Genomic DNA, 24,385 nt, shown 5'->3' with positions numbered 1-24,385 from the left:
GTGACACTTTGTCTTTCTGATATACATATATTAGGTATCAACTGATGAATTTCATTAATTAGAGATATAAAGCACAGTTTCTGAATTTGACTTCAAAATAACCTCAAAATTATTTTTAACGGCAGCACATGTTCTATCTGTAAATTTATGCTACTTGCTTTTATATATTTAAAACAGAAACCAGCTTTGTGCTTTATAGCAAATATAAATGGGGTAATTTGGATAATGAAAATAAATGAATAACAGCAGTACTAATAGAGCTGATCCTATTTGTGATGGCTCATTAACTCTGGACAGGATGCAATTCACTACCCTGGATCAGGAGTTGATAATGGTACAATGTGGAGCTATTAGTAAAAGAAGGTTGCAATAGGAAATTAACAGAAGGTCTGTTCATTCACTGGGATGTCAGTATCCCCTTTTGTATGTATAACTGCATTAAACCATGCACTCGAAAAGAGAAAAAGTCAATGGCAAGAAGTAATTTGGGTGCTACTACTACTACAGGCTAGTATTTATCAAGCTTATAGTAAGCACTTTAAACATTCGATTACTTAATCCTCATAGCAATCCTATCAGGGTAGTTACAAATCTTAGCCTCATTTTGCAGATGAGGAAGCTGAGGTGTAGGAACTTGCTCCAAGTCCCATACCAATGAGTGGTAGAGCCTACACTGGAAACAGGCAGTCTGACTATTCGCAGGATGACGAATGCTGCCCTCCCTCCACTCCACCCCACTCCCGCCCCAGCTCTGCCTTATCTCCAACTTCATCTGATCTTGAATGACAACAAGCAAATAAAAATCCCAGTATTTCTCAGTTTGAGATGCAAGGTGGGGGAGAGACACCAACACAGTGACCTGCCAGGAACAATGATCAGATTCTAGGGTGGGAGGGAAAGGGAGGAGTGTGGTTTGAAAAGATATATTCACTAAACCTGTTGTTTTCATGTATAAATGATAGTGTTAAAGCTGAACAAAATCTTGGCCCATGGGATATGCTGATGAAATTACACAGGGAGCATAGTAAAAAATGTTGCTAAACATTGACATCCTCTGACCTCCAGCCTGCCATTAAGGAGCTGTAAGATCCTGGGAAAATCATACCTAGTAGCAATATTTCTCTGGGCTGGACTAGATCTTAAAAACAGTGTTTTGAATGCTGGTCTGTGAAGCACTGTAACAATTTCTGCACTCTGGACGCAAAAAAAAACCCCCAAAAAACAAAAAAACACAACTAAGTACAGGGTAGCAACTTTCTCATAAGGCAAAGTATATTCGAATTAAAGTATTGTCCTTGATTCTGAAATCAGGTTCTTACTATGTCCTTGTTATTAACATTTCAGTTATGAAATGATGATGGTGAAGTACATGATGAAAGTTCTCCTTTTCTTTTTTAATGTTCTTAGCAGAATAAGAAGTTTCTTACTTTATCTCCTTCTAGAAACTTTTTTGAATTGTTACCAGGTTATGACATCTCACACAGGGAACCACAACTTTTATGTATTTTGCAAGTTAAAATGTTCAGGGTTCTCTGCATTTCCACAGCACTTGACAGTTACGCATTTTCACATGAATTTTCTCACTTGGTGTTCGATAGTCTGTGAGACAATCTTATTTCCCACAGATTAAAAAACAGAATTCAGGAAGGCTGATCAAGACTATGAAAGAAGAGCCAATTCTAAGCCATGTCCTTTGACTTCAAATCCTGTCTGCTTTTCAACCTATAAGTGGTCCATAAATCTGGTCAAACAACAGGATCATAAGGAGAGCGTTCTATAGAGAACTAATAAATCTGAGTTTCTGGGGGATGGGTACTAAGAGCTGTCTCTTTTAAGAGCTCTCCAAGTGATTCTGGTATGCAGTCTAGTTTGGGAGCCATTCCTGAACATCAGATGGTTCCTGTCTTTATCCACTCAGCCTCACCAGAGGAGTTGGAGCTTCAAGTCAGACAGAACTTGGTGTCTCCGGGCTGGTGCTATAACTGAGCCTCAGTTCTTCATCTGTGAAATGAAGATAATGCTGCCTAATATGGAGAGTTGTAAATACAGTTGACCCTGGAACAATTTGAGGTTTAGAGGTACCCACCCCCTGTGCAGTTGAAAATCCACATATGACTTTTGACTCTCCAAAACCTTAACTACTTATAGCCTACCGTTGACTGGAAGCCTTACCAATAACATAAACAGTTGATTAATAAATATTTCGTGTGTTATATGTATTATGGACTATATTCTTATAATAAAGTAAGCTAGAGAAAAGAAAATGTTAAGGAAATCATAAGGAAAATACATTTTCAATACTGTACTGCATTTATCAATACAATAAGTTTATGTCACCTGTTTACAAGATGAAATGTCTCCATCAATATTACTTTACTGATACAAAACACTGTAGGTGATGTAGGTATTACTAACACTCAACAGCAAAAATGCAGAGATATTGTACAATCTGTGTTTGTGTGTGTTTTGGTAAGTTTTAACTTTTTATAATAGATTTGTGTGTGTCTTAGGTTAGTAAATGATAAAATAGACTGCATCTACATATATTTCATGAGTTCATGACATAACGAACTTTTTCTTAATTTTTTTTTGATATTTCTAGGCTACCTAGTTCATATGTTTTTTCAAATTGTTGCAAATCTCCAATTTTTTTCCTAATGTATTTATTGAAAAAAAAAATCCATGTATAAATGGACCCACAAAGTTTGAACCCATGCTGTTCAAGGGTCAATTGTATTAGAAAAAATAAACATAAAATGCCTAGATATGGTAGTCTTTCAAAAATGGAATCTACTTTATGATTAATATTACTACTACTACTAGAGTGAGTATACTGCCTAATAGGATGCTCTAATATTACTAAGAATCAGGCATTATTATAAATGGAAATAATTCTAGAATTTTCCTGAAGCAAACCCACAACAAATACAGACAACCCACTCAAGGTCATGACCTTGGGATAGTTTCCAGTCTCCGTTTCCTTCTCTATGGATTGCTAAGGTATCTCCTGGCTTGAAAGAGTTAAGACTCCACAGTTGTATTTCATAGTTTAATAGTTGTATTTAATAGTTTAATAGTTATATTTAATAGTTTAGTAGTTAAAGGCCCAGTCTGAGGAATTGGTTCTTACTTGAGCATTAAACAGGTATAACTGAAACAATTAGTACTTATAAATGACAAGTCTCTGTAGTTATGCTGTCATTTTCTATCAAAGCAAGGCTATGTCCAAAGCTAGATATTTGCTTCTTTATACTTATAATTTATATCTTTCAAGCATCAAAAATATTTGAAACCGCTTGCCAAGAAAGTTATAATAAGGCAGAAAGAAAGCCAGAGAAAGAGCTAAGAATCCCCAACAAATGTGGTAGAAATGAGGGAAAAGAGAGCAGAGAAGATGATTTTTTTTTTTCTCCAGGAAACTAGGAGAAGCTGTTCAAGTGAAAAATTACACATTTAAGTTAGCATTGAGCTTTTTGACAGTTTTAAAAATTATGAAAACATGGCTTTTTCTTAATGTTTCTTACCAAAGACTGAAAATATGAATACATAGATACAAACTAAATAAAGGAATTTTTTCTAAGTAGAATAGAATTTATGTATTTAAACTCTTGGAGGTAGTAGTGAGTGCTTTTCTTATAGTGACTGACTTTACTCTTGTCCTTCTAAAAATGTATACACTGCATTTAAATATTCCATCTTTATTCCTCTATCATCTTGCTACTGTCTGTCCCTTCCCTCTTTTTTTATAAAACTGAAGTAGGCTTTAATCAGGAAAATGCAGGCTATTATGGTAATGGTAGCAAGGATCCAAAATTATATCCATTACAAATTCATATTAAGTTGTAGTTTTTGATCCCCTGAGCATGATTAATTTGATTTATTGCTTTCTACCCTCTATACTAGTTTTAATCAAAATGAAAACTCCTTCCTGGTTTTAAGCTTAGTTTTCTCACTATTTCCTTGCTGTCACTGCCCTGACCCTGGCTCATACTTCTCCTCACCTTGGCTGCTCTAAGAGCCCCCTTTCAGCTGGATTCCTTGGCTTTAGGGCCTTGCACTTCAAAGTCCGACAACTGCAGCTATATTAATCTTTCTAAGGCAGAACTATGATTATGCCTTTTCTCCACCAAAACACTGTCTTGGCCACCCACTGTTCACAGAGTCCTGTCCATCTGCCACGCACGTATGATTTTCTCCCAAACTACCTCTCTGTCTTCTTACTATAGAGCTGGGGGGTGCCCTGCTCTCCAGCCAAACTGCATGTGAGTGCCTAAATGCAATCCGAGTTATTTCATCTCCTTTACTATGTTATTGTCCCTTTCAGATATTCTTTTCAGATACTCTATAATTTACATTTGCCACCCCCCCAAATCTAGAAAGTCAAACTCATAGGAATTGAATTGAAGGAGGCGAACGTCCAGCACTATTACTCCATATTTACTAAATATAAAGTTCATACTTTCACTGCTGAGATAGGATTCCCTTTCAGTTGCCAACATATATGAGGCCAGCTGGCAGGATTAGTTTAGGAAAGAAAGAGGCCACGTTGAACTCCCATGCCACAGAAATAAATGAAACCTAATTTGCTGACCTGTCTTGTTTATTTTGGTCCATTCATCAGTGTAATACAGTACAGACAGCTTTGGACTAGATATCAGGAGACTGGAAATTTAGTCCCATTTCATGATCAATCATACAACTTTCAGAAAATCATGTAATTATTCTGTTGTGTTTTTTTTTTTTTTTTCATTTGCAAAATGGAAACCTCCCTGGCTTTACTCCAATAGGAAACACACATAAGGAATTATTATTTTATTTGCCATTCCCTACAACATAGCCTCTTTTCTATATGCATTCACTTTACAATTCTCTATTATTCCCAAAGCTACAGATTTCATAATTCCATTTCAACACCAGTGAAAATTCCAGAGAAGGAAGCAAGCACCAAATATCACAAGCAATATTCAAATCTATGGCTTTTTAGGATATTGAATAGATAATCTTAGGCTTTTCCTATCTCTAAAATTGAAATATTCTATATTCAAATTTGTATCTTAAATTCACATATCTCTTGTATATAAGGTAACCTGCAGACACGTATGCATCATCTCCATCCTCCTACCTGAGAAATGCTTGCACATGCCACAATTTCCCTGTCTCATGATTTTAAATTTTATGAAGGCTTAGCATGTCTGTCTCCCCTCTCATATACAGAAAATCATGCAGGACCCCTCACATTTCTTTAGTAATTCACACTATAGTTACTTCTCTTATATCTAAATATAGGTTTAGGTTTTAAACAAACATGTGAATTTGAATGACAAATTGCTGAGACATACTTCATGCTTATTCTTACTTTGCCAGCTGAGATATTAGAGATCCTGAAGAGAGAAAATTTTCAACCAATATTGTCTTTGGAGAAGCAAAGAGTCTCAAAATGTTTACTTAGTAAAATATAAAAATATATGGTCAAGTATAGCACACAGGAAATTATAGCAACTGCATGCTCCAAAAACTAGGCTGGTCATCCTAATCCAGAGTTGATTTTCATATAAAGATGGCAAATACATCGCAAACATATTAACTACTAACTTTCTCTCTTCTTACTAACTCTCCACCCAATTGATAAATTGACACCAGAAATCAAACCTCTTTATTATCCCTATTTTAAAGACTTGCCTGGATAAAATCTGACTGAGCTCGCACTGCCATGCCTTTCAGGAGCTTGCCTGAACTTTCAACAAAATTACAGCTATATACCATATGATCCAGCAATTGCACTACTGGGTATTTACCCCAAAGATACAAAAGTAGGGATCCAAAAGGGTACGTGCACCCCGATGTTTATAGCAGCAATGTCCACAATAGCCAAACTGTGGAAAGAGCCAAGATGTCCATTGACAGATGAATGGATAAAGAAGATGTGGTATGTATATACAATGGAATATTATGCAGCCATCAAAAGGAATGAGATCTTGCCATTTGCAACGACGTGGATGGAACTGGAGGGTATTATGTTGAGCGAAATAAGTCAAACAGAGAAAGACATGTATCATATGACCTCACTGATACGAGGAATTCTTAATCTCAGGAAACAAACTGAGGGTTGCTGGAGTGGGGGGTGGGGTGGGAGGGATGGGGTGACTGGGTGATGGACACTGGGGAGGGTATGTGCTCTGGTAAGCGCTGTGAATTGTGCAAGACTGTTGAATCTCAGATCTGCACCTCTGAAACAAATAATGAAATATATGTTAAGAAAAAAAAAAAGAAGAAGAAGAAGGTAGCAGGAGGGGAAGAATGAAGCGGGGGAAATCGGAAGGGTAGACGAACCATGAGAGACGATGGACTCTGAAAAACAAACAGGGTTCTAGAGGGGAGGGGGGTGGGAGGATGGGTTAGCCTGGTGGTGGGTATTGAGGAGGGCACGTTCTGCATGGAGCACTGGGTGTTATGCACAAACAATGAATCATGGAACACTTCATCTAAAACTAATGATGTAATGTAGGGGATTAACATAAGAATAAAAAAAAATTACAGCTATAATAATGAAGAAATAAATTTGCCCAGAGTTTACTTGAAAACTTTAATCTTACCTAGGTAATTCCGAAGCTCTAAGTAAATGAAAATCGATGCCTCCAAATACACACAGACACACAGACACATAGACACACACACACACACACACACACAACACATATGCACATACAAATACTTTCCAGGGACAACCAAGGTAGAGGCAATTTTGGATCTAATACCAAAGGGACACACATATTCAAGAACTTTCAGCCTTTCAAATTCAGCTGAGACTCAAAGAAAGTAAAAATATTCCAGCCCTCTTTTCCTTAACACAAACTACAACATTTGTAGTTTCAACTGAAATTAAACCTCAACTTTCAAATCTGTCATCCTGTATAAACTCTAGAAAATGTGACACTGAATGACTGAGAGGGCAGGACTATACAAAAGCTGTTTACACAGAGACACCAGAAAAAGGAGCCGGCACTTACTTGGCACAAACCACTGATGCACATATCCAAAGATTCTGTGTAGCAACGGGTCCCATCTAAGACTTTAGGTGCTAGTTCCACAACTAGGGTTGTTCCTTTGGCCTGGCATTTGAGTGAACATGGGTTGTCGGGGTCATTAGACACAGGCAGCCATTCATAAAACTGGCCGTGGTGCTTGACATCATTGTGAGCGGAGCATTGCTGAGCCCGGAAGTCGCCTGCTTCTGGTGGGCAGTCCTGGAGAAGAGAGGTGGGAGGGACACACAGGTGAAAAGGGCAGCCCAGACAGAAAACAGCGTGTGCAGCATGTGGTCTGTCAAAGTTTTAGAAAACAACACATACGTCCTGGCTGTTACAGATGGACACTCCCATATCATCTGAGAGGTCATATGATTCTTTGGCCTTGAAGAACATAAAGCTTTGAGAAAGTAATCACCTGGAAATACATTTTTGGATTTAAGCTAAATGGAAAAGTAATCAACTTGAGATCGACCTGATTGATATTGGTCGGGAAAGCTGTCACCCTGAAATCTATTTTCTGAAAGATGTTGATTGATCCATGGATCCCCCCACAATGAAATACCATTTCGATTTCCTGGTAACTTCAGCAGAACTTACTGAAGTCAGAGGGCTAGTCAAAAAACATGTCTGTTGCTTTCAGTTCTAATAACGAGAGCTAAGACAATACTGTGGCAGTTTGCAGCACAAAGTTGTGATAATTTCATTCAAACCTCTTTTGTGGAGTTTGTAAGTTTTTCTAAAACTTAGGCTGCAGAGTATCTAGAATTAAATATGGGGAAGAAAGAAAGAGAAAAGAGCATTTATATCTGAATTTCCTTAGCTTAAGGCAACACAGCAGAGTGGAAAGGTTTGGACTTCTCAGATGGGAGCAAGGCTACGATACAGTGGGTCTCTCTGAGACTAGGTTTCCTTTTGTTTAAACAGAAGCAATAATACTAAGCCCTCAAGGTCACTGTGAGAATTTCAGGGGCTTATGTCAGCCAAATACTGGCACAAGGAAGACAGTGCATGGTAGCTATTACTATGATTATTCAATGAAGCCACTGAAGAGAAAAAGCTGGAGAATTATGAGATCCTCTGAATTTGAATTTTAAATCTCATTGGCAGAGACCAGTGGAAAATAAGAATGTTTTAAATGTATATCTTATAGAGGGCATTTTAAAATTAAGACTATAACTCATGGCTATTATCTAAAACACGATACATTTTAGTGAAAGCAAATGATATTCAACTTTAAAAAGGCAAGAATCACCTATCCCTCGGAAAGGCTTATGGATATATTTATTTCATTCTCCATGTGTTCAGATTAGGATTTAGTATGGAAGATTATAGAATATCCATTTGTTGGGGGCGCCTGCATGGCTCAATTAAGCATCTGCCTTCAGCCTTCAGGTCATGACCCCAGGGTCCTGGGATGGAGCCCCCTTTTGGGCTTCCTGCTCAGCGGGTCTGCTTCTTCCTCCTCCTCTGTCCCTCCCCCATGCTGGTGCTTTCTCTCTTTCTCTTTCTCAGATAAATAAATAAAATCTAAAAAAAAAAAAAAAGGATATCCATTTGTTGAAAGGCTTTTACTATAATTTTTAAAAATCTCAAATAGGGGGCGCCTGGGTGGCTCAGTTGGTTAAGCGACTGCCTTCAGCTCAGGTCATGATCCTGGAGTCCCGGGATCGAGTCCCGCATCAGGCTCCCTGCTCAGCAGGGAGTCTGCTTCTCCCTCTGACCCTCCTCCCTCTCATGCTCTCTGTCTCTCATTGTCTCTCTCGCAAATAAATAAAATCTTAAAAAAAAAAAAAAAAAAAAAAAAATCTCAAATAGGGGTTTGCATGTGGCCTTTAGTAGGTCTTGGTTACCACATCATCATTTTTGAGGATTCTTCTTATACAAGGTTTCTTTCTCTGAAATCTCTTTACATTTAAAGAAGCATTGTGAGACTAGCATTACTCTAGTTCATAAAATGGAATTCCTGACTCTTTTTTCAAACTTTAGTGGTACTCTTAAGTAGCATATAAGGTTTTAATATTTGGAGCAGCATAAATTCTTTCTAGGCAAGATGGTGGATAAACACTTAAACACTTATTTAAGATGAACACAAAATAGCTTAAAATGCTATATGAAATCTCAAAGGTATTTTACTTATAGTATTATATATGTTCTTGGAGTGAATAAAACATACTATTAAAGGAAAAATAATTTATATAATATATAAAATTTGCTAATTTTTGCTGTTTCACTTAACATATAAGTGCCATATATATACCAAAAATATATAGGTATAGACACATAGGTACCCAATGAAACTTAAGTGATTTCAAATATTGTCTGAGAAAAGTATAAAGTATAAAATCATTACTTATTAATTTTGTAAATGATAGGCTACAATTTAAAAAATTTTTAAGTTCTATCAATTAATAAGCATGTTATACTTTGTCTCTTGTCTTTGTTCCTTGTGAGAAATAAAACAAAAACCACACCCTACAAAACTATGCTATGAAACACAAAACAGGTAAGTTGTATGACTGTAACACAAATTGTCTGAACTTAAATGTTTTAATGCTAGCTCCTTTCAGACCATGTGTTCCAAAATAAAAGCAAAAACGGATTTTAACAGTCACTCTTCATGGGCTCACGTTAAAAACAAGACCACAACTTGTTTACAAATCCTACCAGTCTTTGCTTAGACCTCACTCACTAGCTTCTGTCCTGAGATAACCCTATGACTGAACATTGCCCCCCAGTCTACACATCCTCTTCCTAAACTTCCCCCATTTGAGATACAACAGAGACTGTTAATGAAACCTGCTCTCTATGATCAACGAGTTTCCCTGGTGGCCACTGCATGTGAGCTCCCATAGCAGAACTGATAGTTTAGTTAATAATGTTTATTTTATTTTATTTTTATTTATTTACTTTTTGAGAGTGAGAGAGCACGAGTGGGGGAGGGACAGAGGGAGAGAGAATCTCAAGCAGACTCCCTGTTGAGTGCAGAACCCAACAGGGGACTTGATCTCATGACCCTGAGATCATGACCTGAGCTGAATTCAAGAGTGGAACGCTCGACTGAGCCACCCAGGTGTCCCTTATTAATTATGTTTAAATTAAGTGTTTTCAGTTGCATAATATCTGCCATCCCAAGAATCACTTGATTTCTCAGCAGTACAAAAGAAATATTGAGGTGGGCGCAAGAAAGCACACTGTTGGGGAAATTGTTTAGAATGGTCACAAGCCCCTCTCATAATTAACCTTTACCTCTTTTTTCTAGAAATGAATCAGCTGTAAGGGAATTACAGGGTCAGGCCGAATCACCTCTGCATTAAAGTAATGAGGGTAATATATAATTAAGAGACCCCTTAGTATGAACCAGAGATAATTTTCTGCATTTATCCAATTCCGAGAAGAGTGTCAGTTATGTTTTTAAATTGATGTTACCTCATCCGCAGTCTCTTAGAGTCCCTTCTATTCAACCAAATGTGTTGAGTCTTCCCATCTTTACTAAATAAATAAGACTCAAAGGCATTCAAAGGTAAAATAAGTAAAAAGTTAAAATATTAACACTTTTAGGTTTTCTTTTCTGTGATGAAAACAGTAAACAGAGAATCAAGGAGCAGACTGATGTTCCTATTCTCAACTTACCTGTATCTAATCGCTCCAAGTGTATCTGTTGGAGGTTTTGTGAACTTTCACAACTGGAGAAATGTCTCTAAGACTAATAATGCTTGGGAATACCTTTACTCACTTTTATCATTACTGTCTTTTCTTCCACCCGTATTTCTGTAGGGGTGGGAAAATACATTTTGCTAAATTGAGAATGTACTTAAAACCTGGAATTGAGAGTTGGAAACTGGAACTTGAACCTTTTTAACGTTTTAGTTTATTTGTACTTGGCAAAATGCAACTTCCTGTTTTAAGAAAAAGGACTTAAGAGGACTTATAAAACAGGTTCAGAAAGATTCTTGGACATCAAATAGCTCTTACAAAATAACATTTTGATGATTTAAGTGTAAATGAATCAGAAACATATGAATCAAATTTCCCTTGAAATACACATGTTTAAAAATTAAGGGAAGGAGGATTTGGCAAAAGCTTCTTTGTTGAACCCAAAACATCTCAAGCATAGTTCAAGACCCTCATTGAACCCCTGATATATCTGGCATCACCCAGCTGCAGGAGTGAAAACTCAAGCAAAGTCATCATAGCTTCTTGTCCCACCAGGATGATCATAATAATTGCAACAGAACAGCTCTCATTTGCATAGAGATTCACCATGTACAAAGTTTTTAATTATAATTTGGTTCATGAGACCACTATCCTTCCTAATCCTCCTAGAAATCAGATTTAGAAACTGATGCCCTAATTGCTTTGAAAAATATTTCGTATCTTATCCTGGGCATCACCTTCGAAATATTAGCTTCTGGAGAGATGCCTTATGATACCACATGTCATCAGTTCTGCCCACGAGACGTGGTTTTCCTTAGGTTATACTGAATGTAGAATGTACTGGATATATACAATGTGATTTTGGTTCTCATAAAATCTTAGTAGTAGGAATCATGAGTTTTCAGTGGGGATAATTAAAACGAAGAAAAAAACAAATGAATTATTTATGTATTTATGCACTGAATTATTTATATATTTATGCACTGAACCTCCCTCATAGGTAGTAATGATGAAAACAATTAGGATTATTGAAAAGTCTAGTGGCTATTTGAACTAAACACATCCCTCACCAAGAACCTGGCAAAAAACATGGTGTAGGAAGGATGCACTGGATTAAAGGTCCCCAACTTCCAGCCTCTCTTATGTCTCTAGAAACACCATCAAGTAGAAATGGAGCAAGAAAGAGCAATCTAACACTTTCCCTGGCCTTCTATTCTCAACTAACTGTAATATGCCTGTGGATTGACAACTCTGTGTCAGGTTACTGACTTAGGACTTCCTCACTCTGAAAAAAAAATGTATTCTACTTAAAATAGTCAGATGATCCCATGAATTACTGTATTTAGCCATTAATACAATATAATAGTTTTTCTCTCCAATTTTTAAGCACTCGATCTGAACGGCAACAGAATTTTCTTTAAAAGCACAGAAATAAAATCTGACTTTTTATTTGCTCCCATTATAATTCATAAAGTCCGTGGAGTTCTGCCATATATGAATCCAATTCAAAACACTTTCTGGTTAATCAACTAGCCAGTGGGAAAGATAAGATGGATCCCAGATGTCCCCTGATGCTGAGAGGTGGATCAGATTACATTGTGGGATAAAAGAGTGTTAGGCTTTCCAGAGTTTACTCACTGGGTGAAATGTAAAAGATGATATCTCAGCAGCTAAGGTGGGAGCATCTGAAAGGCCTTTAAAATGGTTTTGAAAAAATATACAGAAAATAGATTCGGGGTCAGGAGAAGCATGCCTTTTTCTTTATTTTCTCTCTTCTTAAAGAAGATATTTTCTTTCCAGAGGGACATCTCTCTGCTTTACCTCTGTCATTCAGTGGTTGGCTTTTTCTGCTAATTTTTGCTGTTTCACTTAACATATTATATGAGTGCCATATTCTGATTCTATGGTTTTATTTACAGAGTCACTATTAATACCTGATACTATCAAGAAAACACCAGAAAGTGTATTTAGGTGGCCACATGAACTGTAGTAATGGAAGAAATCTATGCTTCCCACTCTACTTCCCTATCTTGCAACTGTTCTTCAGAATTTTTTATCTCCCCTTCGTCCTGCCCTAACCACTCATTCTTCATAAATGTTACCATGCAAGTAAACAGAGTTGCTTAGTAAGGCATTCGCTCTATTTGCTGGCAATTTGGCATTGCTACTTCATGATAAAAACATATAGAAATTTATCAACTACTTGATGACTTTAGAAAACCTTACTAGTTCTGAGTTTTATCCTCAGAATATTAGGAATCCTCAATGTAGTGATGGTAAAATAGGAAAAGGTTACAAGTTTCCTTCACAATAAATGGATAGAGGCTCTGGAAAATATACCCCTAAAGCTCTCAAATCTTTTAGCACACTGAAGTAGATGGCAGGCTGCCTCATTTATATATTTTTGTCTCCATTACTTGGCTTTCTGCTTCTTTTATTCAAAATTAAGGTGATCATGGTATCTCCCCTGCCAGGGAAGTATGGAGAGAGCCCAAACGTCCATTGACTGATGAATGGATAAAGAAGAAGTGGTGTATACACACACACACACACACACACACACTGGAATATTACTCAGCCATTAAAAAGAATGAAATCTTGCCACTTGCAATGACGTGGATGGAGCTGGAGGGTATTATGCTAAGTGAAATAAGTCAGAGAAAGACAAATACAATATGACCTCACTCATATGTAGAATTTAAGAAAGAAAACAGATGAACATATGGGAAGGGGGAAAAGAAAACAAGGAGAGAGGGAAACAAGCCATAAGTGACTCTTTATGATAGAGAACAAACTGAGGGTTGATGGAGGGAGGTTGGTGGGGGATGAACTAGATGGATGATGGGTATTAAAGAGGGCACTTATTGTGATGAGCACTGGGTATTGTATGTAAGTGATGAATCACTGAGTTCTACTCCAGAAACCAATATTGCACTGTGTGTTAACTAACAAAATTTAAATAAAATAAAATATAAAAAAATAAAATTATAAAGATAATATAAAAAAAGAACCCAAAGTTAAGGTGAAACCACTAAACAGCAAATATCCACTGACACAACCCATCTAATATCATATTTAATTCTCAGAAACATAGCCAATGTTTCAATTTCTATTTCCAACTCAGCCTCCTCTCCTGAACTTCAGACTTTGATATACAAGGGCTTCCTCCCCATCTGGATGTCTGAGACATCACAACTCATCATGTCTAAACCTGAACCCCCGATCCTTTCCCTCTCCCTGGATCTGTTCCCTCCCCAGATCCTTCCCAGTCACAGTCAACTCCATCCTTTTCAAGCAGTGGTTCTCAAACTTGAGGATGTATCAGAGTCACCTGGAAGGCTTGTGAAAAATACAAGATTGCTGAGGCCCCACCCTCCAGAGTTTCTGATTCAGTAGATCTGGGGTGAGGTCCAAGAATATGCATTTCTGACAAGTTCCCTGATGATTCTAACGCTGCTAGTTTGGTGACCACACTTTATGAACCACTGCCTTAGAGTCATCCTTGACTCCCACATCTAATCCATTGGGAAAGATTGGTTTTATAGGCAAAGTATGTAGAATCTGACCACAACCTCCTCTGAGCCACCATTAGGTCACCTGCATTATTGCCATAGTCTCCTAACCGATCATCTGTTTTCTGCCCTTGCTCTCTGAGAGACTTTTGTCACTGCAGCAGCCAGAATGAGCTTATGAAAGCATAAAGCAAATTGTATAAACTTCCTGCTACCACTTTGCAATGGCTCCCCACTTCACTCAGATAAAGACCCAAATCTTCATCTCAACTGGAGGTAAAAATCTGGCCCCATCACCTCCTATTATCTCCATTATTCACACGGGATTCCCAGCTCTCTCTTGAACACTATAGCAATGCTCTTACCTTAGGACACAAGCTTTATCTAGTCTCTCTGCCTGGAATTCTCTTTGCTCAGATTCCAAGTAGCTAATTACCTCACCTCCATCAAGTTTTTGCTCAAAAATCACCTTCTCAAAAAGACCTACCCTGAGTACTCTCTGTAAAATTGCAATATCCACTCCCACTACTGATTCCTCTTGATCCTCTAAACTTTTCCCTTTTCCCCAACATACTTAGTCACCTTCAAGTATACCATATAATTTACTCCTTTATCATGCTCATTTTTACTTGTCTGTCTCCTTCCACTAAAGCATAAGTTCCAGGAGGACGGGAATCTTTCACTGGCTTGCTCTTATATACTAGTACTCAAGTATTTGTTAAAAGAATGGTGACTAACACATTAAATAAATGAAACAGAGTTGCTATTTTTCATTGTAGAAAACTCCAATTCTATTTTCTCAAATTTTGCAGGAAATCTATATCTTGATAGCTTTCTCATTGATGGGACATCGAAATTTCCTTTCTTTAAAATACAGATATACAAGAATACTTGTACATTTTGGACAACTAGGAAAAGTGAGTAGGGATTCTTGCCTGCTTTCTGAATAGGCAGATTGATATTTCCTCCTCCACATAAACAAATTTAACAGGGTAATATTAAGAAACATAAAATGTGCTGAAATTATTTATTATTCCATAAATAGCCAGACATTTGTAAAGTTTATACAGCACTCCGTGTTATATGCATACACTATAAAGTGCTAATGTTAAGGTATCAAGCTTTATCTCAAAAATTGTGGCCACCTGCTTATAGTAACATCAACATCATCATCAAAAGCATTTATTTGTAAAAGACTGTTAGCAGCTACATAAAATGAAATTAAACAGACATCCCTGCCCTGTCTAGACAGTCTGTATGGAGACAATTCTATTATATTTCAAGAGCATAGTATTTAAATCTCTAACACATCATTGTGAATGCAAAGAACAGAAAATGGGGTCCATTCTGGAGGGTGGTGCTATAGTAGGTAGAGGCCATTCTTGGCTCATTCTTCCTCCTTTTTGAAAATGCCAACAGGCTTTCCTGGGACACTACATTTTCATATACAAGATATATTTAAAAGTCCTTGTTTTTGTTCTCTTTCTATCTGGTGTAAAAGATTTGCAGATTTTCTTTATTCTCCTTCCAAACTGTCAACACGTTTGGAAAATAACATCATTAAGGGAAATAAGTCCCCACAAAAATTAATCATTAACCATTTTAATGCCTTACTCTGGATCAGGTTTATGCTCAATAAAAGAACATCTTTACAGATTTGTGACCCCGTAAAATAATATGGAACTCTCTAGTTTATTCAAGCTTTGGGTGTGCCCTACTCTGTGCCTACTAAGTGAACACTGGTTACAGGTATATTAAACAGCTCTAAACCATTCCAGTGTGTTATTCAGGTCCAGACATAAGAGGTTAAAAATGTATGACATAATAAATCATTAACCACACCCTACTTACTTGATTAGAGCTTGTTATCTGAGAACAAATGCTTTGCCCGGCTAGTTTTTAATGACTCCAGGCATCTGAGGGCTGATCTAAGTAAAAACATTTAAAACATTTAGTTTTAAAAGTTCTTTTTTTTTTTTTCCCTTTGGGTAGCTTTTATTTCAGTGCTTTTATTTTTTCTCCTTTGAACAATGCAGACTCTTGGAATCCAATTCCCCAGAGGTATTTGTAGGACTGGTTGTAGTTTGTCAATGTTAGACTCTTAAATTCTCTCAATTTTGAAAATATTCATTCCTTGAGGCCTTTTATTATTTTTAGTCCCTTTCTTTGAATTAACTCCAATTTCGCAGTATCTTTTCTTAAATCAGCATTTCTCCCTTTTTACTATTTTTTATAGTTTAAAATTAATGTTTTCCCCTCCCCTTCCAAATTAGCATATTTGAAGTGGTCATTTGTAATCTTTTTTGGGACATGGCATACAACTTCATTTTATAAGCACACAATTACATAGTTTTTTTTGGTTGTTGTTGTTTTCAGACTGCATTTACCAAAATATTTGTGGCGGAGAGTCAGATTAGAGGAAAGATTAGTACAAGGGGAACATTTTAGCAGGTGAATACTTAAGCTATTACTACTGCATAATAATTTTGCTGTGTTTCTATTTATTGGGAAAGGGTAAGAAAGCTTGACTTATTACAAAGGAGCAAATATGAAGACTGAAATTGTCTTCTGGAACATGTGGTGCTTATGCCAGTCACTTGAAAGAAAAATGGAAAAGGACACTGTCTAGAGCAATTCAAAGATAAATACCATGTTAGATAATGGAGAGGAGACCCTAGCATTCTTGCTTCACCTTCTCTCCATCACAGTCTATCACAAACCACCCGATGTGGCCTGCAAGCTTACTTCATTTTGGCTGCCACTGAATCCTGATAGCTGTCTGTTTTCCTGACACTGTATCTAATCAATGCTCCTTTTTGGAGGCAGGTGATATAGTACTGTGAATGACCTGAAATAATCCCTCGGCACTCTTGGGGTAAGGACCTAGAAGTTGTTTGCTATCTTTTCCCAGTTCCCTTTCTAAATTTCCTTCCTTTTTCCCTTTCTTTTCTCCCTAGGGGCCTAGGATCTACATGCGTCACTAATCATATCTCTGCCTTTTCTCTCCTCCGAGACTCCTTTTTGTCCTGCCCAGGAGGACAGGTCCCTCACCTGGGACCTTTAATGCTTCTTTAGCCAGCTTCCAGTTAACAGCTGTCTATTGGACCTTTGGGTGCCATTTTCAGAACAAGTGAAAGGAGTCAGCTCCTCAACAAAAGGGGAAAGGTCTATCCCTGCCTAGGGTCTCAAGATTTACCCTGGTCGAAAGGTAGCTGGTACTGTCCTATGGTAGCTTTGTGGGCAAATGGAACATAAATGGGTTAGTATAAGTTTGAATCCATATGGGCATGTGGTAAGTACTCAACATATGTATGGTATTGCTATTATTCCAATACCACGGAAGGAGGAGTGATTTCATGAGCTACACAGCTTAGGGGGACATCAGAGGGACCTCAGACTGGGCTTTTTTCATCCAGGTTTGCCTTCCCCATTGCCTCGCTGCCTCTAGAACTACTTTATTTAGTTGTTTAAACATTATTTTAATTAAAGTGACTTATCTCAATGCCTTAACATATGAATCTAATCAAACAATATAATGTGCCAAATGTACTGGGTCATAAGTTTAATGGATGACAACACTCAACTTTGTTCCTATGTGCTCATACTTCTTAGTTTGTTGATCTTGGACCATGGACATATTTTAAGAAACCAAAAAGGAATTAGAGAAATATATTTTCTGACCCCTAAAACCCAGTGTTTTCAGGTTTCCTTTGAAACTTAAAGCATGGCCTCTGAGCTCCAGCCTCATCATGAAGAACATGTTGCTCCAAAGTTGATTTTCCTGTCCTCTGCCTGTAAACCTTCTATTTCCTCAGTGGGCAGCAGGAGGCAAAAGTAAAGAGGGATGCAACTGGATTCAACTTATTTAGAGTCAGCTTTGGATGAATAGTAATGCTTTCTACTTACTCCCAATAACTGTTAATTACATATGTTCAAAAAACAGAGACACTTGCCAAATACCAGGCTATGGGGACAAGTCAGATATGCTCCCTGTCTTTGTGATGCTTACCCTTTAAAGGAGGAGCATAGGTATTGAGGCCATATATCAAGGTATAGGATTACAGGGCAAGTGGCAGATAATTCGAAATTAGAAGATAACTTTTGGACAGAGACGACCTCTCTTCCTATTTTGTTTCCCTTTAAGCCTGAATCTGGACAAGGTGGTGAAGGAAAGAGCTATGAGGCACACTGTCAGTATTACTGAGAGCTGTTTCAACCTGTTTTTCCTGTTCAGTGTGGTGTGGCAATGTGACAAATACCTCAGCAGGTTTCTGCAGGAGCTGACCACGCTTTGCTGTTCTAGAGGCTCAGTTCTCCAGACTTCTCTCCAACCTCCCCACACTTTACATTAGAATATCTGCCATTCCCTCAATGCTGAGTTCCTCTGGCTGATTTTATCCAATATGGCTTCCATATTCGCCGGGCTGATTCCTCAAAGCTTAGGTATCACTTCCTGGTCATCTTCTCTGACAATTCCCTATCCTCAGCCTGTGCAAGGCAACTCCCTCCGAGATGCCATAGCACCCTGTACTTACTTTCATCCTTGGACTTACCACCCTGTATTCTATTCTTGGTTTACTAAGGGCCTACAGTAAGCCTGGCACAAACTTCATGCCAGTTAAGTATCTGTTACTTAATCCAATCAAGGATTGGATGAAGGGACTTCTAGATACAACAACATGTAGGACTGGATACTTTGAGGAAGCTTCCTACTACAGAACACCTAAAAACACTACAGTTCATAAAAATGAAATAAAATGGACAGATGAGTTGGCAAGGAGTTTACCTCAGAGACAAAAGGAATGAGAAAGCACGAATCCAGAGAGGAAATTGAAGGGTATCCTAAAGGGATCTGCGGGTTTCCTGGTGGTTTAGACCTTTCCATTTTCATAGCCCCTAAGAGCAAATTACAAGGGATAACATCTATGGACGGCAAGTTGCGGAAGAGGATCAAGATCCCCCTCCTAATGCCAAGACCCTAAGACAAAACCCTCAGAGAAGACTAGGAAAAGGGGGGAAAACCCACTCCGTTTCTACAAAAGGCCAAACTATGGAGATAGTAAGGAGATTAGTGGTTTCTTGGTTATGAAGAAGGGAGTGATGGATAGTGCATGAGGTTTTTCCTGCACTATAACTTCTCTGTATGATACAATGGTGGACATATGAAACTGTCCATCTGTCCAAACTCATAGAATATACAACACCAAGATGGAGCCATTATGTAAGCTATGGACTTTGGGTGATTATATGTTAATGTAGGTCAATTGATTTAATAAGTGCTAAATAAATAAATAAATAAATAAATAAATAAATAGTAATAAATGCATCCCCACTCCAGTGGGGGATGTTGATAGTTGGGAAGGCTGTGCTTGTGGTGGGCATAGGCACATGGGAAGTCTCTGTAGTTTCTGCTTAATTTTGCTGTGAACCTAAAACTTCTGTGAAGAACAGAATTTATTTAAAAAAATAAAATGGGATGACATCAGCAAAATAAAAGCACTCAGCTTCACAGAGAAAAACTATAAGGAAACTTGCCAGTGAGCAATGGGGCAAAAATCTCCTCTGGAATTCCTAATAACAGGACTCAGGAGAATTTGGGACACAATTCACACAAAGTGGACAGTGAAGAACTTTGTTTAAAGTGGTCTTGATTCATGCTGATCACCACCCCATCCCAACATTATCTCCCCCAAAAGCAAATGTAAGTTCTCTCAGAAAGTACACACACTAACTCAGGCTACAAGGAAAGCAGTCTTAAATTCCAATAATCATGAAAGCACATAGAAATATCACAAAACATATGAGGAAACAAGGTGGCATGGAAAGGAGACAGTAGAAATAAGGAAACACAAAGAATTCATATAGGAAAATTATCAGACACATAGTACAAAATAAAATTAAAATGCTTAGGAAAATTCTTAAAAAGAATGTTAAAAAGTAATGTAGGCAAATGAAATATACAGAAAGGCTTTAGAAACCTAATAGATGGGGAGACATACCGTGAGAGACTCTTGACTCTGGGAAACAAACAGGGTTGAGAAAGGTGAGGTGGGTGGGGGATGGGGTAACCGGGTGATGGGCATTAAGGAGGGCATTAGGCAGTAATATGGAAGGAAGAGTTGAAGAAATTACAGAAGACACAATACAGAGAAGCAACGATATAGAAAACATGAGAAAATTATTTTCAAGAGTTTTCTTGGAAAAATAATTAAAAATAATTAAAGATACAAGTCCCACACCAGAAAGTCCAATGAAAATCAAACAGGATAAATAAGTGATCTGTTCCTACACAGATCATAGCTAACTGCAGAATGCCAGTAATAAAGATAAAATCATAAAAGAAGTAACAGAAAAGACAAAGGAAAAACAATTAGAATGACAGTTTCTCAACAGCAACAGTGGGAATTAGAAGTCAATGTACACCTCTTCAAAGTGTTAAGAGAACATAATTATTTTCACAGTAAAAGTAATAAGAGAACTAAATATAGATATTTTACACAAACAACAAGAAAACTAAGAGCACTTATTTCTATTGAACCCTCACTGAAAGAACTTCTAAAGGATGTACTCCAGACAGAAAAAAATGAGCCTTGAATATCTAGGATTTAAGAAAGAATAGGGATCAAAGAAAATGGAATATTTCAAGTATAGCTAAATAAAGATTGACTATATAAAGTTTCTAATCTGTGGGGTTAATAAAGATGAGCTGACTATATAAAGCATTGACTATATAAAACATCTAATCTGTGGGGTTAATAAAAATAGAGCCCAAACCCTTGACAACAAAGGCATAGAAGTTTGCAGGAGGGTAATTAGAGTTAAAATGTTTTAAAAGACTTGAATTGTTTGATGGGCTGGTATAGATACTACTTAACTTTAGCCTTTCAATATGCATAGTGATTTAGAGTAACCACTGAAAGAATAGCAATGGATTTATAACTTTAAAACCAATGGAAGGGGAGCAAGATGGCGGAGGAGTAGGAGACCTGGATTTCGTCTCCTCTCAGGAATTCAGCTGGATAGGGATCAAACCATTCTGAACACCTACAAACAACAGGAGATCGAAGAAAAGAATAGCAACAACTCTCTCATCAGAAAAGCGTCCACTTTCTGGAAGGTAGGACGTGCGGAGAAGTGAATCCGAGGCAATATTCGGGAGAATAGACGGCAGGGGAGGGGCCTCCGTCAGCCGCTTCTGGCAAGTGATAGAGCCACGGAGCACAAAATTGGAACATTTAGAGGTCGGCTCCGCTGAGGGACGTCACTCCGGTGGCTAAGCGCGGGGTGGAACCCTCACGGGACAGTGTGGTCTCAGGACCCTCGGGGTCACAGAAAGACCGGGGGTGCCTGAATGCAGCAGAGCTCCCAGGGATCAGAGCGGGAAAGCCGGCTGCAGAGACGGAGCCGAGGAGTAGGCTCTCAGCCCCAGGTTGCCATAAACCATGATCCGTGGCACAGTTGGGCCACTTCTACTCCAGCAGGGACCCAACAAGCGGCAGATCCAGAGAGACTCCCCTTCCTCCCCCGGGAGGAGCAGTGCGGGAGCGCACCGCAGCGATCTGCTGGGTTTGGAGACTCCACACGGGGTCGAGTGCCAGAGATAGAAACGCTCGGTCACAGGCCGGGTGAGCAGGGAATGCGGCCGGAGACCCGGGAGACGGGAGTGACTGACTGCTTTTCTCTGGGGGCGCACTGAGGAGGGGGGCCCCGAGTTCTCAGCTCCTCTGGGGCGGAGATTGGGAGGCCACCATCTTCACTCTCCTCCTCCAGAGCTGGACGGAAAGCTTGCAGGGAACAAAAGCTCCAGAGAGCAAACCCGAGCAGATTACTTAGCCCAGACTGGGGAAGGGCGGGGCAATTCTGCCTCCGGCAAAGACATTTGGGAACCATGGCAACAGGCCCCTCCCCCAGAAGATCAGCAAGAACAGCCAGCCAAGACCAAGTTTACCGATCAATGAGAACGGCAGAACTCCAGAGCTAGGAGAATACTGCACATAGAATCCATGGCTTTTTTACCATGATTCTGTAGTCTTTCAAAGTTAATTTTTTTTTAACTCTCTTTTTTTTTTTTAATTTTTCTTTTTCCCTTTTTCAACCAACATCTTATCAATCCCTTTTTTAAAAAAGGATTTTTATTTTTCATTTTTAGAGTCATATTCTATCCCTTCATAGTAGTTACCTGTATTTTTGGCATATATATATAAGTTGTTCTCTCTTTAAAATTTTGAGATAGTTTCTTCTAACAGATCAAAATATACCCTAAATCTCTAGTGTGTGGTTTTTTCCTACTCTCCTGCCTGATCACATTCTCTCCCCTTTTTTTTCTTTTTAAATCCTCTTCTTTCTTTTTTCAAACAACTTCTTATCAATTCCTTTTATAAAATTTTTTATAATTTTCATCTTTACAGTCATATTCCATCACTTCATCATATCAACCCTTATTTTTGTACATATATAAGTTTTTCTTTCTTTAAAATTTTGGGAGGCACTTTCTTTAACAGACCAAAATACACCCAAAATCTAGTGTGTGGCATTGATCTATGTACCAGCCTGATCATATTTGATCATATTGTTTTTTGTTTTGTTTTGTTCTGTTTTTATCTTTATCTTTTTCTTTTCTTTTTCTTTTTCTTTTTTCTCTTTCCCTTTCTTTTCCCCCTGCTTCAGGTCTTTTCTGATTTGTTTAGGGTATATTTTCTGGGGACGTTGTTACCCTGTTAGCATTTTGTTCTCTCATTAATCTATTCTCCTCTGGAAAAAATGACAAGACAGAAGAAATCACCAAACAAAAAGAACAAGAGGCAGTACCGACTGCCAGGGACCTACTCAATACGGACATTAGTACGATGTCGGAACTAGAGTTCAGAATCATCACTTTAAAGATACTAGCTGGGCTTGAAAAAAGCATGGAAGTTGTTAGAGAAACACTTTCTGGAGAAATAAAAGAACTAAAATTGAACGAAGTAGAAATCAAAAAGGCTATTAATGAGGTGCAATAAAAAATGGGGGCACTAACTGCTAGGATAAATGAGGCAGAAGAGAGAATCAGTGATATAAAAGACCAAATGATGGAGAATAAAGAAGCTGAGAAAAAGAGAGATAAACAACTACTGGATCATGAGGGCAGAATTCGAGAGATAAGTGATACCATAAGACGAAACAACATTAGAATAATTGGAATCCCAGAAGAGGAAAAAAGAGAGAGAGGGGCAGAAGGTATATTGGAGCAAATTACAGCAGAGAGCTTCCCTAATTTGGGGAAGGAAATAGGCATCAAAATCCAGGAAGAACAAAGAACCCCTCTCAAAATCAATAAAAATAGGTCAATACCCCAACATCTAATAGTAAAACTTACAAGTCTCAGAGACAAAGAGAAAATCCTGAAAGCAGCTCGGGACAAGAGATGTGTAACCTACAATGGTAGAAACATTAGATTGGCAACAGACTTATCCACAGAGACCTGGCAGGCCAGAAAGGACTGGCATGATATATTCAGAGCACTAAATGAGAAAAATATGCAGCCAAGAATACTATATCCAGCTAGGCTGTCATTGAAAATAGAAGGAGAGATAAAAAGCTTCCAGGACAAACAAAAACTAACGGAATTTGTAAACACGAAACCAGCCCTACAAGAAATCTTGAAAGGGGTCCTCTAAGCAAAGAGAGAGCCTAAAAGCAACATAGACCAGAAAGGAACACAGACAATATACAGTAACAGTCACCTTACAGGCAATACAATGGCACTAAATTCATATCTTACAACAGTTAACCTGAATGTAAATGGGCTAAATGCCCCAAACAAAAGACACAGACTATCAGATTAGATTAAAAAACAAGACCCATTGATATGCTGTCTGCAAGAGATTCATTTTAGACCCAAAGACACCCCTAGATTGAAAGTGAGGGGGTGGAAAACCATTTACCATGCTAATGGACACCAAAAGAAAGCTGGGGTGGCAATCCTTATATCAGACAAATTAGATTTTAAACCAAAGACTATAATAAGAGATGGGGAAGGACACTATATCCTACTTAAAGGGTCTATCCAACAAGAAGATCTAACAATTGTAAATATCTATGCCCCTAACATGGGAGCAGCCAATTATATAAGCTGATTGATAACAAAAGCAAAGAAACACATCGACAACAATACAATAATAGTGGGGGACTTTAACACCCCCCTCACTGAAA

The 24,385-nt window shown here is 38.0% G+C and overlaps 1 protein-coding gene across 1 annotated transcript in view; it reads right to left on the bottom strand.

Moving 5' to 3' along the window:
- The window catches only part of ADAMTSL1 (ADAMTS like 1), a 376,366-nt gene that overhangs the window by 289,172 nt on the left and 62,809 nt on the right, over window positions 1-24,385 (bottom strand). The window contains 1 exon segment of the mRNA XM_044920766.1: window positions 7,008-7,244. Coding sequence (XP_044776701.1) covers window positions 7,008-7,244 — 237 coding nt within the window.

This window comes from Neomonachus schauinslandi, chromosome 13 (genome assembly GCF_002201575.2).
Source record: "Neomonachus schauinslandi chromosome 13, ASM220157v2, whole genome shotgun sequence".
Lineage (NCBI taxonomy): Eukaryota > Metazoa > Chordata > Mammalia > Carnivora > Phocidae > Neomonachus > Neomonachus schauinslandi.
Note: the sequence above shows the minus strand (reverse complement) of the source record. Positions and strands in the feature narration are given on the sequence as shown.